Source organism: Hipposideros armiger, unplaced genomic scaffold (assembly GCF_001890085.2).
Source record: "Hipposideros armiger isolate ML-2016 unplaced genomic scaffold, ASM189008v1 scaffold_253, whole genome shotgun sequence".
Taxonomy (NCBI): Eukaryota; Metazoa; Chordata; class Mammalia; order Chiroptera; family Hipposideridae; genus Hipposideros; species Hipposideros armiger.
The window spans coordinates 874,202-891,320 of record NW_017731603.1 but is presented as its reverse complement, the minus strand read 5'-3'; the positions used below and the strand labels follow the sequence as shown (position 1 = coordinate 891,320).

General features: G+C 54.5%; 1 protein-coding gene across 2 annotated transcripts in view; it reads right to left on the bottom strand.

Annotated features, from left to right (window-relative positions):
- Positions 1 to 13,791, bottom strand: part of VWCE (von Willebrand factor C and EGF domains) — a 22,437-nt gene extending 8,646 nt beyond the window's left edge. Inside the window, exons 1-11 of one of the 2 annotated variants that reach the window (XM_019655939.1) lie at positions 13,422 to 13,791; positions 10,888 to 10,982; positions 10,676 to 10,765; positions 10,217 to 10,345; positions 7,845 to 7,961; positions 5,438 to 5,554; positions 4,416 to 4,544; positions 3,292 to 3,740; positions 3,115 to 3,208; positions 1,800 to 1,882; positions 207 to 294 (exon numbers count right to left, since the gene is read on the bottom strand). In XM_019655939.1, the coding sequence (XP_019511484.1) occupies positions 207 to 294; positions 1,800 to 1,882; positions 3,115 to 3,208; positions 3,292 to 3,740; positions 4,416 to 4,544; positions 5,438 to 5,554; positions 7,845 to 7,961; positions 10,217 to 10,345; positions 10,676 to 10,765; positions 10,888 to 10,982; positions 13,422 to 13,531 (1,501 nt within the window). In that variant the 5' untranslated portion in view covers positions 13,532 to 13,791. Of the gene's footprint in view, positions 1 to 206; positions 295 to 1,799; positions 1,883 to 3,090; positions 3,209 to 3,291; positions 3,741 to 4,415; positions 4,545 to 5,437; positions 5,555 to 7,844; positions 7,962 to 10,216; positions 10,346 to 10,675; positions 10,766 to 10,887; positions 10,983 to 13,421 lie in introns of both variants that reach the window. The other variant, XM_019655938.1, reaches the window with a different exon arrangement.
- Between the last annotated feature and the right edge of the window lie 3,328 nt (positions 13,792 to 17,119).

Sequence of the window (17,119 nt, the reverse complement as noted above, 5' to 3'; positions counted from 1 at the left end):
AGGCCTCCTCCCTGACTCGAGACAGAGCAATGTCAAGAGTGGACTCAAACCATTTCCTGCCTGTGTTGAAGGTACCTCCCAGGGCAGAGGGCAGGCTGGGCTATAAGCCCAGTCAACATCCAAACTACTGTGCACATAGTAGGTGCTCAACTAATGCAGACACTTTGAAATGCTCCTGCCCCTCCCCCACCCAAAAAGTCACTTACCTGGAACACAAGTACAGCAGTCCGACTTCGGGGAGGCCTGACAGGGGCCAGGAGGACACTCGGGGGAGATGCAGGACACATTTCCAGCCTGCGGAGGGGAGAGATGGAGGTGGGTCAGGGAGGGGAGGGGAAGAGAGCCAGGCTCTCATGCCCTTCAGGCCCATCAAGAACCAGCTCATCTCCCACCCACTTCACACCACACCTCAGGTTTCCTGCCCAACGCAACAGCCTCAGAAAGAAAGACTTCTGAGACCTTTAAATGCCACCGTGGTCACAACAAGGACAGTTTGCAGGGACCCAGTTCCCGGCATTTATTATGGGGTGTTTTAGAATATCTCCTTTTCCAAGATGAGGGCCAGACCAGAGAGCTGAGTGTGCTGCCTTCCTGGTGAAAACGACGTGCCTTGCCTCCCACAGCCTAGGGCAGCTATGGAAGGGTGCTGAGGACGCAGGAGACAGAGGTTACGCCACCACGGGCACCTTCCTGTACATCTGAGCTTTAAACCAGATCTATTCAAATCTATTCAAAGAATCAGGTTTAAAACTAAATTTTAAAAATTTTAAAAATTTAGAAGTTAAGACAAAAAAAGACCCTGGCTTTCGAGCCAGCCAGACTTGAGTTCCAGTCTCTGCTCCTCCACTATTGAGCTGTGTGACTTTGGGCAAAGCACATCACCTCTCCGAGCCTTGGTCTCCCTGTCTGTCAGGGGATGCTGAGGACTGCATGAAATGAGATCTTCCACAAAAGCGCTGGGCCACTTGGCACATGTGTGGCACCCAGGAAGAGTTCAACAAAGGGTGGCGGGAGCTGTCTACACGTCCCATCTCCCATCTTACAGTGCAGCTGCCGCCATCACTGCCAGGCTAGGAGCTGTTTTTAAAGATGGTCACAGGTGGCAGTGAGGGTTCGTGGACAGAGCCCGGGCTATGGGCGCAGGCAGACCTCAGCTCAAACTCCAGCTCTGTTCCCTGCCAGCCTCAGTCTTTTCATCTGTAGAATAGGGATAGTACAACTGGCTTGGAAGAACTGCCAGGAGCTTCGGGTGAGGAAACAGGTGAAAAGCACAAAGGCCTATGCCTTGTGTAATTATGAGTATACACTGGGTACTCATAATCAAGTCCACGTGACCACATTTGGCAGTGCACATAGTAGGTGCTTAATAACTATTCATGGAGGCATGAATTTGCCTAATGCAAAATACTCTCAACAAGTTGAATCTGGTTATGAGCCTTCTCCCTCCCAAATGCGGATACCTTTATTGTGCTGGAAAATATTTTGCCTGGAGAGAAAAACAGCCTCCCTGGTAGGAAGTTTCCAAGGGACTTTCGTCCCCTCCCCTTCCTAGACAGATGGACCCTGTTTGCCTGTTGGCTCTTTTCTGCTCAGCAGAAGCCTCCCTGACTCCACAGACCTACAGGTTTCACATCTCCCCCAGGCTTTTAAATTCAACAGGTTCCAACCAAAATCCATGACCTGAGAACCCTCCCTCCACTCAATGAGTTCACCTCTAACATCGGTCTTTCCCCCTTCCTCTAAAACCCCCAAAGGTTAAGAAAACACCCACGAGGCTTTGGAGATCTTACGATGCTCACCAGGCAGACACAGACGGTGCAGTTCTCCGTGGGAGGTGAAAACACATCCCCTTCAGCTCGAATGACGCCACTGTGAAAACAGCCTTTGAAAGACAAACAGGAGTGTAGGAGGCATCAGACTTCTTCAAAGCAGGGGAAGCTTGTGGCCTCATTACTTTTCCAGGCATAATGTACCTGCAACCTTCTCTCACTGGCCAGGATGCACCAGGAGTGGCAGCTCCAGGTACCAGAACTGTGTGGTCCTAGGACCCCTGGAGAACTCTCAGGAGACACCCACACAGGAAGCCCCAGGAGGGTTCCATTCATGTCTGATAAACCCAGAACTGTGTTGAGAGCGTGTCATTTTATTCCCCTAAGGCAGGAAAGGCAGCCAGATGGCCCTGGGTTCAAAACCCTGGCCCACTTGTTCAGTTACCTGAGGGGCCTTGGACATGTCGCTCAACCTCTCTGAGACTCAGTTGTCTTTACCGTAAAATAGAAATGCCACCAAGTACCCTGAAGGGGACTTGGAAGGATCCACAACCTCAGGGTGAAGTACCCTGCACTTTACATTCAGGACTCAATACATAGTAGGAACACAGTAAAAGGTCACAATTATCATTCAGAAAACCAGTGGGTGCATTTTCATTCTCACCCATAGAAGACTTTTTCACTGCTGCTGAGAGTACAGCAGCCCAGGCATCTTATCAGCATAGAAGTGCCGACGCTCAGGCCCTGCCCCAGACCCGCTGAATGAGAATCAGCATTTTAACAAGATCCCCAGCGGTGCATGTGCACGGTGAGTTTTGAGAAGCTGTGTTGAAGGACTTGTTAAGATGTGGGGTCTTCCTCCCCACAGCAATGGGAAGCAAATGAAAAACTGTCAGCAGATTATAAGTGGGAGGGAATCGGACACAGCAGAATTGACAATTACTCTTCCGGATGTAGGAGGGGAATTGGGCAAGACGAAGGGGACTGCAGAGTAGGTTTGGAGAAACTCATTGAGTGAATGAGTAAATAAATGAATGAATGAAGCTCAAAAGGGATCCCCAGAAGATGAAGAGTTCCCCTAGAGGGATATCACAGCATGGACCAGTGGTTCTCAGACTGTGGTCCCCTGAGCATCAGCATAAGAGGGAACATGTCAGAATGCAAATTCCCAGGCCCTGCCCCACAGCTAAATCGGAAGCTCTGGGGACGGGCCCAGGGATCGCCCTGCAAGTGATTGAAATGTACATGAGAGTTGGAGATTAGCCTTTCAACTGCAGAAGGGCGGGGGAAGAGAAGAGGCGGGACCATATGGGGAACTCACAGCCTCCACTGGACCAGCTCCCACCTGTACACGATGGGCAGCACCCCCCATCTCCAGAGGGAATCGGGTGGGAACAAGCAGCTTCACACGTCACCTTTTCACAGGTCACCTCCCCATCCTGGAAGCAGAAGCGGGACTTCCAGTCACCACAAGGCCCCAGACACCAGGTCGGGGCAGCCCCAAGGACCCCCTCACACCCACCTCGCACCAGCACTGGGAGCACCCCGGCTCTGTCCAGCGGCTCCCCAACTCATACATGGCTCCCAGGTGCCAGCAGGCAGAGGGCCCTGGTGCAGGCCATGGGGCCGTGGGGCCCCTGGGCAAGGAAGGCGTCACCACTGCCTTTTCCAGGAATTGTGAGGGAGGTCTGAGAGTCCCCAGCAGGGGGGCACTAGGCACCGGGGTGGCCATGGCCATCGGGGTGGACAGCAGTCTCATCGGGGCAGATGGGGAAGGTGTGGGTAGTGCAGGGGTGGGCAAGGGCAGGTGGGTTGTCCTGACTCTGGCTGGGGGCCCTGGAGCCCCAGAAGGAGGGCTGTGTCCTGGGGAGAAGGCAGACCGGCCCGCCTCTGGAAGCAGCAGTAGCATCTTAGGGGGGTGCTGCAGGGGCTGCAGGATGGCGGAAGGGGCCAGCACGGCTTTCGGGAAAGCTGAAAGGGAAGCACAGGGGTGTCTTGAGGGAGGTGGCAAGGGAAGGAGGCAAGACCGGGGACCTGGGCTCAACTCCGACACTAGTCTCTAAATGTCTCGGGGCCAGTTTTCTCATCAACAGAATAGGTCTAATACCACCAGTTTGACCCTAAACCGCTGGGATGTGGAGACGATCACACAAGATTGATGGAAAAGTACCAAATGAGCAGGCCAAGGTTATAGGTTGGGAGTGTGTCCCCTGCCTCCCCCCCAGGTGTGCCTTCCCAGGAGGGGATGCTGACATGCACCCGTGAGAGAACTTGCCACGGCCTAAAAAGAGCACCTTCAGCATTTATAAGACATGTAATGACACATGTGCTTCCAGGCACGCTGGTCAAGTATGGCAGAGTGGTCCGACACCACTGTACGAAGCATCTGTACCTGGGAGCCCAGGTTACTGGGACCCCTTGCCATATACTCCTCAGTTTTTCTTTCTTTTTACCATTTAGGGAAAACACAGAAGGGCTAGGGGAACAAGGTGGAACGGGAGGAAGGATGGATAATGCAGCAGAAGGAGGAAGCAGGAAAGAAAGTGAAGCTTTGGAAAGATGAATAAAAAACAGAGCGAGTGAAGGAAGACGGTCAGGCTCCTGGAGGGCGGGGCCGGGACCCGGGGGGCGGGGCTAGACGCTCACCTTCACAGGACACTCTGTCAGCTTGCAGCCTGAAGCCAGGCCGGCAGGTGCACAGGAAGCTGCCCACAGTGTTATGACAGGAATGGTGACAGACTCGCCTCTCCAGCGGCCTCCGACATTCGTTTACATCTGCAGGAGAGCCTTGCTGCCGACAGCTGCCATGTCGGGGCCACCGAGCCTTTCTTCCATCATCCCTCAGCCCAAAAGGCTAGGGGAGTCTCCCTGTCATGTTCTTACAGGGTCCATCCCTGCCCCAGAGTGTGGGATGCAACTCAGACGTCTGGGAGTGGGGCTGAAATCTGTTAGTCCCCTTGGAAGGTTCACGCTTCCAGTAGGTATTTAATGGATGCACTAGTGACTGACCCTCCAGCCACTGCTGCAATGAGTTAGTGCTGGCTGGAGGGGATGAGCCCTGCTGAGATGCTCATCTCCAAACCTTCCACCATCCCACGTGCTGGGTGTCGGGTTGTGTGGCCCCTTCTAAAAAGAGAGTCTCAAAAGTCTGCACTGCTCAGGGTAGGCTTCAGGACAAATGCCAAACTCTGCTAGAACAAGGTCTTTTTTCAGGCCCATGGGACCCCACCTTCAACCCATGAGCCAAGCTCAAGCCAAACACGGCAATCCCTTTCTGGGAATTTCTGCTAATGGGCTGAGAAAACAGGGGTCTCCTTCTACACCAGAGGAACCAAGACATAACATGCTTTGTTACCAAGGGGAGCAAAGGCAGCCAAGAAAATGGGTGAGCAGAGAGGAATCCCTGGGGTGTATCTGGGAGAGGGGTGAAGGAGAAACATAACAGGATGACAATGGCATGTGGCCAGGAAACGTCCAAGACAGGGTCTTCCATGAGGAGCTGTGCCAACCCCAGCGAAAGGCAGGTTCTGAGCAAAGGCTCAAGCGTTTACAGGCTCCAGGGACCAGGAGGTCCAGGCTGTTGCCCTTTCCCTGTCCCTGGGCTCACCCTGTCCATCTTCCTGACTGGCAGCCCAAGTGTGAAGACAATAGGGTCCTCCTGACCTTACCTACACAGGAGTGTCGGTTGCCATGGAGATGGAAGCCAGTTCTACAGGAACACCTGTAGCTGCCAATGCTGTTTTTACATCTTTGCTGACAGGGGGTCCCGAGGCATTCGTCAGTGTCTAGAAGGGAACAGGACAAGGCTGGAGCTCTTTTCCATGGAGTTTTGGGGCTATATGGTCCCCTCTTATCTCTCATCACCAACTCTTGCCCCACTCGTGGCATGGGGGACCACCTTAACGCTCACTGCCCACATTCAGTGTATTGCTGCCCACTTCTCTCCACACACACCCCCCCCACTGCCATACCCAAGCCCGGGTCACCTCTGTCTCTAGTCTGGAGAAGAGCCACAGCCTCATGCGTCTCCATGCCTCTACCTGTGCTCCTCCCAAGCCATCCTCTACACAGCCTCCAGGGCGTCCTGACCAAAGGGCACCTCTGATCCGGCCACTGCCTTTCCCGCCTCCTTCCCTGCCCTTCATCTTCACCCTGGCTTAAATCCTTGCCATCTCCCAAGTGCACCATGCTCCTGTGGGCCTCCCCCTTTGCCCGTGTTCTCTTGTCTGCTTGGATTGCCTTTCCATCTTGTCTGGCTGTAAAACTCGTACTCAAACCTCAAAACTCAGCTTCTTATATAGCACCTCCTCTGTCAAAGCTTCCCCATGTGGGCATTTGGTATTGTGAAAAACTGGAAACAATCTACATGTTCATCAGTAAGAGAAGAATTAGTAGAAACTATGGAATGTTTGCACTGCAGAGTAGCAGGCAGCAGTTAAAAGGAACAACGCAGATCTGTTGACCCTGATGTGGAAAGATCTTCAAGACAGATTGCCGAGGGGGGAAAAAGCAAGTAGAGGAATGACTGGGGTCAAACTCCTGCTCTAACACGATCTTAGGCAAGTTATTTAATTTCTTTAAGCCTCAGTGTTCCTATTGGGAAAATGGAAATGAACAGTACCAACTTCATAGGATAATTTTGAGGATGAAATGAGGAAATGCTTCTATAGTGCTTAGCACAATGCCCAGACACAATAATTCAGGACTGTGAACTGCTCATCTCTTATCATCTCTGTGAGCGTGAGTGTGTGTGTGTGTGTGTGTGTGTGTGTGTGTGTGTGTGTGTGTGCATGTATTGGGGAGAGGCAGGCAGGGCTCTCAGCAGATTGATAACCAGGTGCTAGGAATGAATTTTCCCAGCCCCCAAGTCATATGTTGAAGCCCTAATTCCAATGTGATGGTGTTAGGCGGTGGGCCTTGGGAGGTAATGAGGTTTAAATGAGTTCTGAATAGTGGGGCCCTCCTGAGGGGATGAGTGCCCTTAGAAGAGGGCACCAGAGCTCGCTCTCTGTCACAGGAGGACACAGCTAGAAAGCAGCCATCTCTGCAAGCCAGGAAGAGGACCCTCACCAGGAACTGAATGGAAGGGCACCTTGATCTTGGACTTCCAGCCGCCAGGACTGAGGATGCATTTCTGTTGTTTAAGCCTCCAGTCTGTGGTATTTTGTTACAGTGGCCTGAGCTGACTATGACACCAGGGTTATTCTCTAGGGACAGCAGAGCACAGGCGTGGCAGAGGCGGCCTGGAGCTAGCGACTTTTACAACTTTTTTTTTTTTTACAATGTATGAAAATTTCAAACATGCAGAGGACGATCTTGCGTTATCAAGGAGGAGCTTTTGCCTTAGCCACCTTTGTTTAAGAGAGAGAGTTTCCTTACCTAACTTCTGTAAATAAAAGTCATCTTAAAAGATTGAGTAATTATTTTTAAAGATCTCTCTCATCCTGCTCACTTAGGAGGGAGGTTCCTCCTCTCATCTGGGCCCCCAACAGCACTCATCCGTAATCCCAACCCTGTTGTTCTGCTCCCCACCAGACTGGGGCATAGGAACAAATGAGCACTGTCACCCCCCAACACCTCCCCCCCACACACACACACACACACACACACACACACACACACACACAGCCGTGCTCATAGCCCCGTCCCTCTTGGCCTCCCTTATCAGCCCTCCCTCAAGGCAGTGGCCTGCCTCCTCCCTCTGTTTGTCTGCTCCACCCTGCCCCTGGCTCTCCCTGGGGTCTCTCCTTCACCTTCATCCCTCCACCCTGCAGTAATGGCAGCAGCTGTTTCTAGGGAGCCCTGGTTCAGAGCCAGGGCCCTAGAGTTAGACCTGCTGGGATTCAAGCCGACTTCATCTCTTACTAGCAGAACAACCTTGGGCGAGCCTCAGTTTCCCCCTTGGTAAAGTGGGGATGATAACAGTATCTCCCTCAGAAGACCATGGTGAGTGTGAAATAAACCATCGCAGGTGGAGCACATGTTGGGCCTGGCAGGGCCATGAGGTCAAAATCAGAGCCCAGCAGGGGCGGTGACGGCACTGGCATCACCATCACCCCTCCCTGAGCCGCTCACCTTGGCAGCTGTGGCGGTCAGCAGACAGCTGCATGCCCGGCCCACACTCGCACACAAACCCGCCTTCCGTGTTCACACAGTGGCCCTCGCAAGAGGAGCTTAAACATTCGTCAATGTCTGGGAAGAGAGAAAACACCATTGCACAGCCCGCAAAGAATGTCGTTGGGGTGGCCAGGAGAAAATCTACCTCACGTGGTGGACCCTGTGCCCACACCAGCCTGCCCTCAGCAGGGTGGAGCCCCCACCTCCACCCCCATGCCAGAAAGAAAGACCAGGCACCAGGAAAGTCATCCTGCTACAAGGGAAGCCCCAGGGAGAAGAGGCCATGGGATCAGGCCCCTCCTCTTGGACCTGCGCAGACCAGATGACAGAGAGGATGGCTGAGACAGAACTGTCTCCGATGGCCCCACCTGCGGGGCGTCCACAGTAGGGTAGAGAGTAGGCAGGAAGGCTGATTAGACCCCCTGAAATGTTTATTGAGCACCGCCTGTGTGCAGCAGGCCTGGAGGAGAGCCACTGAGGACACAAATGTGACTGAGACACAGCGCTGGCTCTCCAGATGGTTCCAGTCTGGTAATGTAGGAGCCACGACACACACCCACGAGAGACCACACGTGGCCGGGTAATATATGCCCCAGCAGGGAACACCCAGCCACAGCAGGAGTGTGCTGGAGGAGAGATGGGCTGAGAGGACCAGGAGGAGGGGGCCATAAGTGGAGAGAGTCTGGGGGCCTTGGGAAGTACAGGAAACACCTGGGGCCCAGTCTGGCTGAAGCTTGGGTTCCTGTCGGGAAGTGGGAGGCAGGGCTGGAGAGCTGGCTTAAGGCTCAACTGAGAGGAGCACCAAGGAATCTCCAAAGCTTCTTCCCAGGATGGGGTGACTGGATCCAAGTAGTGCTTTAGGGGCAGTTCAGGCCTGAGGAGTCAGGGGGGCTGGGAGAGAGACAACCCCACCCCTGGTCTGTGGCATTTTTTTCCTCATCTAAGAATCATGGTGGCTCTGAAAGACCTACAAGACCAGCTCTGCCTACTGCAGTCTGCACCTGAGTCTCCCACCTCCTGGCCCCCATGCCTCTGGACACCTCCGTTCTCCTTACTCCTGTTCCCATCAGCAGGCCCTTCCGGACCACGCCCACCACCTCTAAGACGGCCACCCTGACTAACCCCATTCCACTGGGATCGCTCGGGGCTGTGGCCAGTGCCCCCTGCCCTGCGCTTGCTTTGACATTGTCCTCTGGCTTTTCCTTGGTCCAGTTTTCCTCTGCAGCAAGAAGTGCAAGAAGTACTCTCCATGAAAGACACTCAAGGGAGGACGAACGGCTTCAGCGGGCCCCCAGCGCCAAAACCCCTTTCGTGAGACGCTTCGACCCAACAGTTCTCCTTCTGGGAATCATCAGAGATGCCGACAAGGAGCCCTTTATTGCAGCATTATTTATAGTGGTGAACACTGCAGACCCGCTAAATGAGGGGGAACAGAGAACTAGGTACTTGAATTACAGTAGCCACATATGCAGCTGTTAAAAATTATGTTGTAAGGACTAGTTCGTGCTCACAATATAAAGTTTAGTGAGAAAAGTAGTGAGTAAAAACTATAGATGAGATGTGATCCCAATTTCATTAAAACATTATAAAGATATGCATGCGTAACACACATTTACACACAGGTACACACTCAAACACAGACACACCCAAGGAAAACGGCAGAAAAAGTAACTTCGTTTTTGTAACAAATACTCTGGGTAGGACTTTCCAGGACATGTTTGGGTTTTCTTCACCCCTCTACCCTTCTTTTACTTTCCAAATCTTCTAAAATGAGTTATCTTTTGCTTTTGTATTCTGGGGAAGAAATATGTTTTACAACATCAAACCTCAAAAAGAGGCTTTACACCTCTCCGGAAAGATATCCAAGAAACCGGTCACAGTGGCTGCCTCTGGGCAAGGTAACAGAATGTTGCTGGCCGGAGCTTTTTAAAATCACGAACAAATAATACTTTTACAAAATAATTCTCGGGTTTCGCTTTCCTCATCTTTCACATGTCACTTTCCCAAGTGTCACTTTCTCCACGGCCAACCCCACCGCCAGTCCCAACCTTGTACTTCACCAGTTATGGTCCCATCAAACGGGACTGTTATGTCTAGCCCCCCTTCCCACTCCCAGCACAGTTCCTGGCCCATAAGAGGTGCTCTATAAATATTTGTGAAACAGCAGCAGAGTATTCCTTTGGTTTGCATACCTCCCTGCCCACTCTCAAACTGCAGAGCTCACCCTGACTCAGCTCTGCTATTGCATCATCTTTCTGAAGGCCATCTTGGCGGGACAGGAAAGGGTAGAATACCCACCCACCCTCCCCCAGTGCTCTCAGGTCTCTCACCTGTACACCTGATGCCGACAGCTGTCTCCGTCATTGAGAAGCCCACGGGGCACACTCGGGCCACCTCCTGACAGCCACCATGGTTACAGGTAAGGTCACAGCCGTACTCCCCGCAGGGTCCGTGGGCTTCTGAAACAGGCAGCGCCTACGTAAGCATGCACCATGCTGAGGTCTTGGCCACCCCCACCTCACCAGGGCTCCTCCTGAGTTCTGTGAGGAAAGTGCCTCTGGAGGCAGACAGGCCTGAGTTTAAATCCAGCTCCGCCACTTCCTAGCCATGTCACCCTGGGTGAGCCACTAACTTCTGTGCCTCAGTTTCCTCATCTATAAAATGGGGATGAGAATGTCTGCTTAACAGGGTTGTTTGAAGGTGATATGCTAGGACACAAGTGCCTGGTGTCTGACACATAATCTCGGTGTTAACAGGGTTCTTCTCATCAGCCATGGCCCACCCGTTACCTGGGCAGGTGGCCCCTTGTTCTCCATCCTGGCAGGAACAGACGTTGGGAGCGATGCAGATGCCACTCCCACAGCCAAAGGAGCAGAGGGCTAAGGGAAGAAATGCAGGTGAGGGAGTGGGGGCTGGAGCCCCCCAATCTGCCCCTCAGGCCAGCCCAGGGAATGAGTGCCCTGCCAGGGAGGATGTTTGGGGCACAGGGACAGGCACTTACGAAGGGTGCAGTGCCCACTGCCCATGGAGGGTGCCCAGCCAGGGCAGCAGCCACTCCCGAACCCTGAGAGGCAGACGTGGGGGCCCAGCCGGCGTCTGCAAGAGAGGAGAGAGCACCTTCCACGTTCTGATTGGTCTACAGAGCAGTGAAAGCCTCCCAGCCAGTCAGGAAGTCAGTCAACAAACAGTTCTCAAGACCCTCTGGAGGAGCCATGGGAAGTTTCCAAAGAAAAATGACCCTGACAGCCTCTCCTGAAGACAGGACAAAGACAGAGGCACCGGTGTCCTACAGATACCTGCCACAGGAACACAGAGCAAACTGGCCAGGAAAACAGGGCCTCAGAGGGGCCCTCAGCATGGAGGAGGAAAGACCGCAATGGATGAGGGGCCCCCAGGATGGCTGCCTCTGGGCCTTTCCACTTGCAGTTCCCTCTCTCAAGAAGGTTCTTCCTCAGACACTCATCCAGCTCATTCCATTCCCTCCTTTACCCAGGTCTCTCTGCACATGTCAGCATCTCAAAGAGAGGCCCTTCTTGTCCCCCCTTCCCTTGCTTTATTCTTCTTAACACCATTCACTTCCTAGGACATTAAATTACTTATTAATCTGTTGGTTTGTTCACTATCTGTCTCCCCTACTATTCCCTGAACGCAAGGGCTTCATCTTTTTTGTTCACCTCTGCACCAAGAGCAGTGCCTAACACATAGTAGGTGCTCGGTATGGCTGTTGAGGGGAAGGTGGAGAAGGGAAGCCAGCAGAAAAGAGGAAGGAGGGGACATCTCTGGGGTAGGGGGTGGGGACGCCAGTGAGCTGCCTAAAGCAGTGAAGGAGAACCCAGTGTGCCGGATGCTGGCTGAGGCACCCCAGTACAACCATGAGCAAGCCACTTCCACACCTTCAGGGAGGCTGGGCAGACAAGGAGCCAGGCAATAACAATGCACTGTGACGAGTGCCACAACGGGACTGGCTATGGAGCTCTGAGGAGGGTCAGGGGAGGTCTCCTGATAGGACAGCATCTAGGCTGAGGCAGGGGCGAGGAGTAGGGGCAGGCGGCGAGAGTGCAGGAGGGGAGAGGGTGTTCCAGGCAGAGGGAAGCACAGGGCACAGGCCTGCAGGGGGCCGGAGACAATGACTGGAAGTCGTCCTGTGATGGGCTGCGCAGAGGGTGATGCGGTCCAGCCTGGTTTCAACTGGGAATTCTCGTGCAACAGAACAGGGCAAGAAACCCCTCCCCAGCGGTGCTGCTCCGCGGGGAGGGGTGATGGGAATGTTCTCCCCGTCAGGCAGTCCTGGCACCCACCATGTGCCAGGCTCAGCAGCAGGGCTGGGGACATGGATGGGCAAGACAGACCCACCCCGCTCTTGGGGGTAATACTCCTGCCAAATGTGACAAGTAGTGTGAAAAGGGGAGCTGGGGCACATGGCAGTACAGAAACATCTGCAAAGCATGGCCCTGGAGCCCCCAGAGGGCCTATTTGCTCTCTGAAGTCATGAAAGAAAAAGAGGGGGCCCTGGGTGGGGGGGACTGTCGGTGAAGTCTCACCCAGGGCCCTTGCTGGGGCCAATGTGGCAGCAGCCTAGGAAGCAGCCGGCAGCTCCAGCTCCTCAGACGGGGGTCTGGAAGGGACAGGAGTGCCACCAACGCGGCTGATGTGAAGATGCCCTGCAGGCTGGCGGGCAGGGACCGAGCGCCCCAGGGGGTCTCCTAGGTCCGGTCAAGACGGGGAGGCAGGTGGCAGGAAAACTCTGAAACTCCGCGGAGCCTGCGGATCTGAGCAGGAACTGGCGGAGGTGGCGGAACACACGTGCGCGCTGCGAGCCTGGCGGGGCCGCCCCCTGAGCGCCCCTCGAGGCAGTGGCCGCGGGCCAGGCCGCCCACTGACACCGTGTTCCATCGCTTGGAGCATCACGCACACACGCGCTCAGCGGCTGCTGCCGGCCTCCACCAGGAGACCCGAAAGGAGGGTGGCATCCATTGGGAAAGAGCAAAGGGACAAACACCCACCCCCGCGCGCGGGCACACACAGGCGGAAACCGAAACATAACCTGGAGAGACCCCGGCAATTCCAAGGTCCACGACGTGCGCGCAGCCTAAACACATGGAAAGCCTACCCCCAGCCCAGCCCCGAAGTGGCCGGCGCCACGGGGGGAGGCAGGCCCTGCCAAGGCAGAGCCACTGGCACGTTCTCAAACGAAGCCAGCCAGTCTGGAGACCAGGTGGCACTTCCCTCGCTCCCTTCGCCCCGAGTCCGCGCTCCAGGGCAGACTCAGATGGGCTTACCCAGAGCCTGGATCTCCGTGCCCCCAGGTCTCAGCCAGAACAGCCCCGGACAGAGGCGCAGAACAGGCACCCGCCCAGAGGCACAAGCTGCTGTCTCTTTGTCCAACCCCCATGGGCTGCGCCCGCGCATGGACAGAGCCCCAGAGTGGAGCCCCAATCCACCGCTGCCGACGGCTCCGGGCGCTGCTCCGCGCCTCCCCGCTCCACGCGGGGAGCGCCCCGGCGGTGGGGCAGGGGAGTGGCGCGTGGCGCTTACCTCTCGGTCGTGAAGTGCCCTGGCGGCTTCCTCCCGGTGTAGGTGCGGGCGGGGACCCCCAGCAGCAGGAGCGCAACGCAAGCGGCCCTGAGGAGCAGTCCGGCCCACATGACCGGCGGTGGTGCGTCCCCCCCGGCTCCGCTGGGCTCCCACTCGGCGCACGGAGGAGGGGGCTGCCGGCCCTCGCCCCTCCTCCTGGCGCCACGGGGAACAAACCAGCGAGCCCCGAGCTGGCACGCGGAGCAGAGCAGGGGGGCTGGAGACGCCGAGAGGAGGGGCAGGGGGCCGCAGGGGGCCGCGGGGCACAGCTGGGGGGTGGTCTCTGGCACCTCTGAGCGAAACACAAAAGGCAGCGCCGCCCGCCGCTGGTAGCCTCTTGGGGAAGCACTGAGCCCCGGGCGGGGTCAAAGATCGGGGACCCCTGGGGGCGGGGCTTCGCTCTCGGCCCACACCCCTTGCCGGGGTTTGGGAGTCGGCTCCCGGAGAAGTGCTGTGGGCGTCAGACTGAGGCCCCGGGACGAAAGAGACTTCGGGAACAAGGCTGGCGCTGGAGGCGGCGCGTCCCAGGCATCGCGGGTCTCAGTGGAGCCTGAGACGCCTGTGTCATCAGAAGGTGGGAAAAATGGAAATCAAGTCGTGCCGCGGACTCGGGGTCCTCATTGCTGGGCAGTTCTAGGCCGGCCCCCAACCTGCCAGCAGGTCTGCACCCTAATCCTGGGTGTGGGGGTCAGTGACCCGCCTGCCCCCTGGTCAGGAGTTACTAGGTGGCCTTGAACCCACAGGCTCCTCTTTGCCCCCTCCTGCAGCTGCCCCAGGCCAGTCATGGAGTGGTAGGCAGGGAAGTGGTGAGCAGGTGGTGGTCAGGCTCACCCAGCAGGGAGGAAGCTGCATAGGTGACCGGAAAGCTGAAATCCTCCCATCAACTTTGTGCAGGAGTCTCACAGCCACCCGCACCCTAAAGTCTGCTCAAACACTTCCAGGGATAAGGAACTCACTGCCTGTCAAAAAGGAGACCAATCCAGTTTTGAATCACTCCATTTGTTAGAAGTGTTTTTACTTCCCACCTAAATAACCCTGGTCCTTTGGTCCTGCCTCACAGTTGCCTTCCCACTGGCTAGCTCAGCCTGTCACTGGGGTCCTTACCATTGGTGGCCACAAATGAACAGTGTGCCAACAGTGGCCTGGACTCGGGCCTCCTTCCTTCCAGATATGATACTTTTATGAACACAGCCTAATATTACTTGGCTTTTGGGGCAACCCCATGATGCTGTTAGTTCATAACAGTTTACAGTAAAGGAAAATCTCAGGTGTTTTTTGTTGTCGTGTTTTTGTTGCTGCCTGTTAAACACAAGCTGCCAAGCCCATCTCCCTACCTGAACCTGTGTGGTTGAGTTTCTGCCGATGATCAGTTTTAGGCCTGTTACCTCACCTGGTTAGTTTTGATCCATTTGCTAAGCGCATCAACAAATTCTCAGCAAGTAGGCTGCCCAAGTATTCTTGTATCCTAAGATGAATGCAGCTTCCATATTTATGTCCGAGTCCCAAGGACCCTCAGACTCCTCCACCTTTCCCTTCTGCCTCAACCCAAGGTGCTTTCCCCCCTCCCCCCGCCCCACTCACAGTGCATGCCTCCGTTACTCCATTGTCCACATGCTCACACATCTAGCCCAAAATTATTCAAGAACAGGGATTAAATGTAAATAAAGCCCTTCCTTCACTTGGGCCCCCAAAATCTATCGCACCACTGCCCTTAGCATTTCTACCTAGAGTACCACTCAATGTCAAATAGGTGTCCCACAAACTCATGTGCACAGGACAAGCTTCCTTTTACACACCTGTCTCACCTTGTGCCAGCCCCTCCCACACTCCAGCACACTTCTGAGCTCTACCGCTTCATGGAGCCCCGCCCCCCAACACAGCCGTGAACCTGGCAGGGTCTGCCTGCTCCATATTGGTCAGGGAACAGCTGAGAGGCAACTTGGTGCTTAAAGAAAATCCTCATCCGCCCTCAGGAGGAGCTCAGGGTATTTAAGAGTCATAAATTCCTACTGGCGGATTTCGAAAGAAAGAACTTTGTAAACAGCCCCTGACGTTTCCCATTTCTTTGACCTTACGGCATTCATCTTGATCAACAGTTTACTTCCTTAGTTTGCTTTTTGCTATTTTCTTTATCTTGTCCTTTGGTTTGTTTGACCTCAGGCTCACAGTTTGGACCGAGAATCTCTGGCTATCGGTCATCTTCAAGGACTAGTTTGGGCATATCCCTTAGTGACAGTTCCTCAGTTTCCTCCCCGCTTCTGTGGCGTGTGGCTTGAGTAACAAAAGGGACCCTCTACAGAGGGCGGAGGATCCAAGTTGTTGGCTGCAGAGAGAAGGCCTCTGGCTTGTGACCCTTCCAAACGGTCATGTGATGAGTCAGAGTTTCGATTCTTCTCCCAAAGGTCTCTTCCTGCAGAGGCCTGGAGTGAGGCTAGCTCATCAGCGCCCACATGGAAAAGGAGTCATTCCAGCTGGCTGTAGCAAAGCCCCACAGGCAACCCTTCACCCCTGGAGTGGCGATTAATAGTTTTTGAGGGGGGATGTGGGAGTGTGGCAGCCGAATGTCAGTTTCCAAAAGATTGCTGGAATTCGGTAGTGAATGAATATATCCAAGATCACAGGACACAAAAACTGAAAGGAGTCCACGGCTTCCAAAGTCAAGACTGAAGCCATTGGTCCAGAACCTTCTACTCAATGTAGCAGGCCTCCAGGGCTGCAGGGCAGATGGCTGAAAAGCACCAGAATACATCCCACTACAGTCCATCTTTCTGACCATGGCACCTTGTAGTCCATCCTCCCTTCTAAGATTAAATTTTTCAAATAATCACAGTCCGGGGACTGTTGCTCGCCTGCCTCGTTCCAGCTGGTATCTGGCATGGGGGCAGGCCTTTTCAATTCAAACCATGACCTGAAGAATTCAAATCACAGTGTTGAGTTTCAAGTTAAATTGTGGTTTTTGAGAGATGCTGATTATTTTTTCCCTTAAGACCCTTAACCTCCACCCTCAGAAATCCCTGGAGAGTAAGGGGAAAAAGAGCCGTAATGAAACACAATGCCTCCAGGGAAGGAAACAATCCAGAGGACCCCCAAAGCAGAGATGCTTCATTGCCCTTTTCCTTTCAAGCTAGAATCTCTCAAAACCACTGTTTGAACTTGAAACCACAACTTTCCTGACACTGTATCAAAGGCTGGTCTTAAAGGAGCCAGCCAATATGCCCGGGATCTACCCGACTCCACCGTTGGGACAGAGCAGCCTTTATTCCCACTGGGTCACTGGTGGAAATGTGGGCCCAGACACTCTGACCCACTGAGCTGAAAGAAGACAGGCTCTGTTTGCTGCACAGAAAGGTGAACCCAAATGTGCTCTACTCTTGTATTTTCAAACCAAAGGCATCAAAAGTTTACTGGAATAAAACCAGAGGAAACAAAACCAGAATCTGAAGGGCACATGACAACAGGAAGCAGGGCGGTGCACCAGGAGCTACCTGCGAGGCCAAGGAGCAGTGCCTGGGGGCTGGTTGGCGGGAGGGTGCATTTGACGTCAGGAAAGGCAGCCCGAGCAACCCCCAGGCCTGGCAGCTTACTACCAGAGGTCACGGGAATCAAACGGTGACTACAGTCAAGGGCGACCAAAGGCCACGGCATTTCAAAAACCCGAC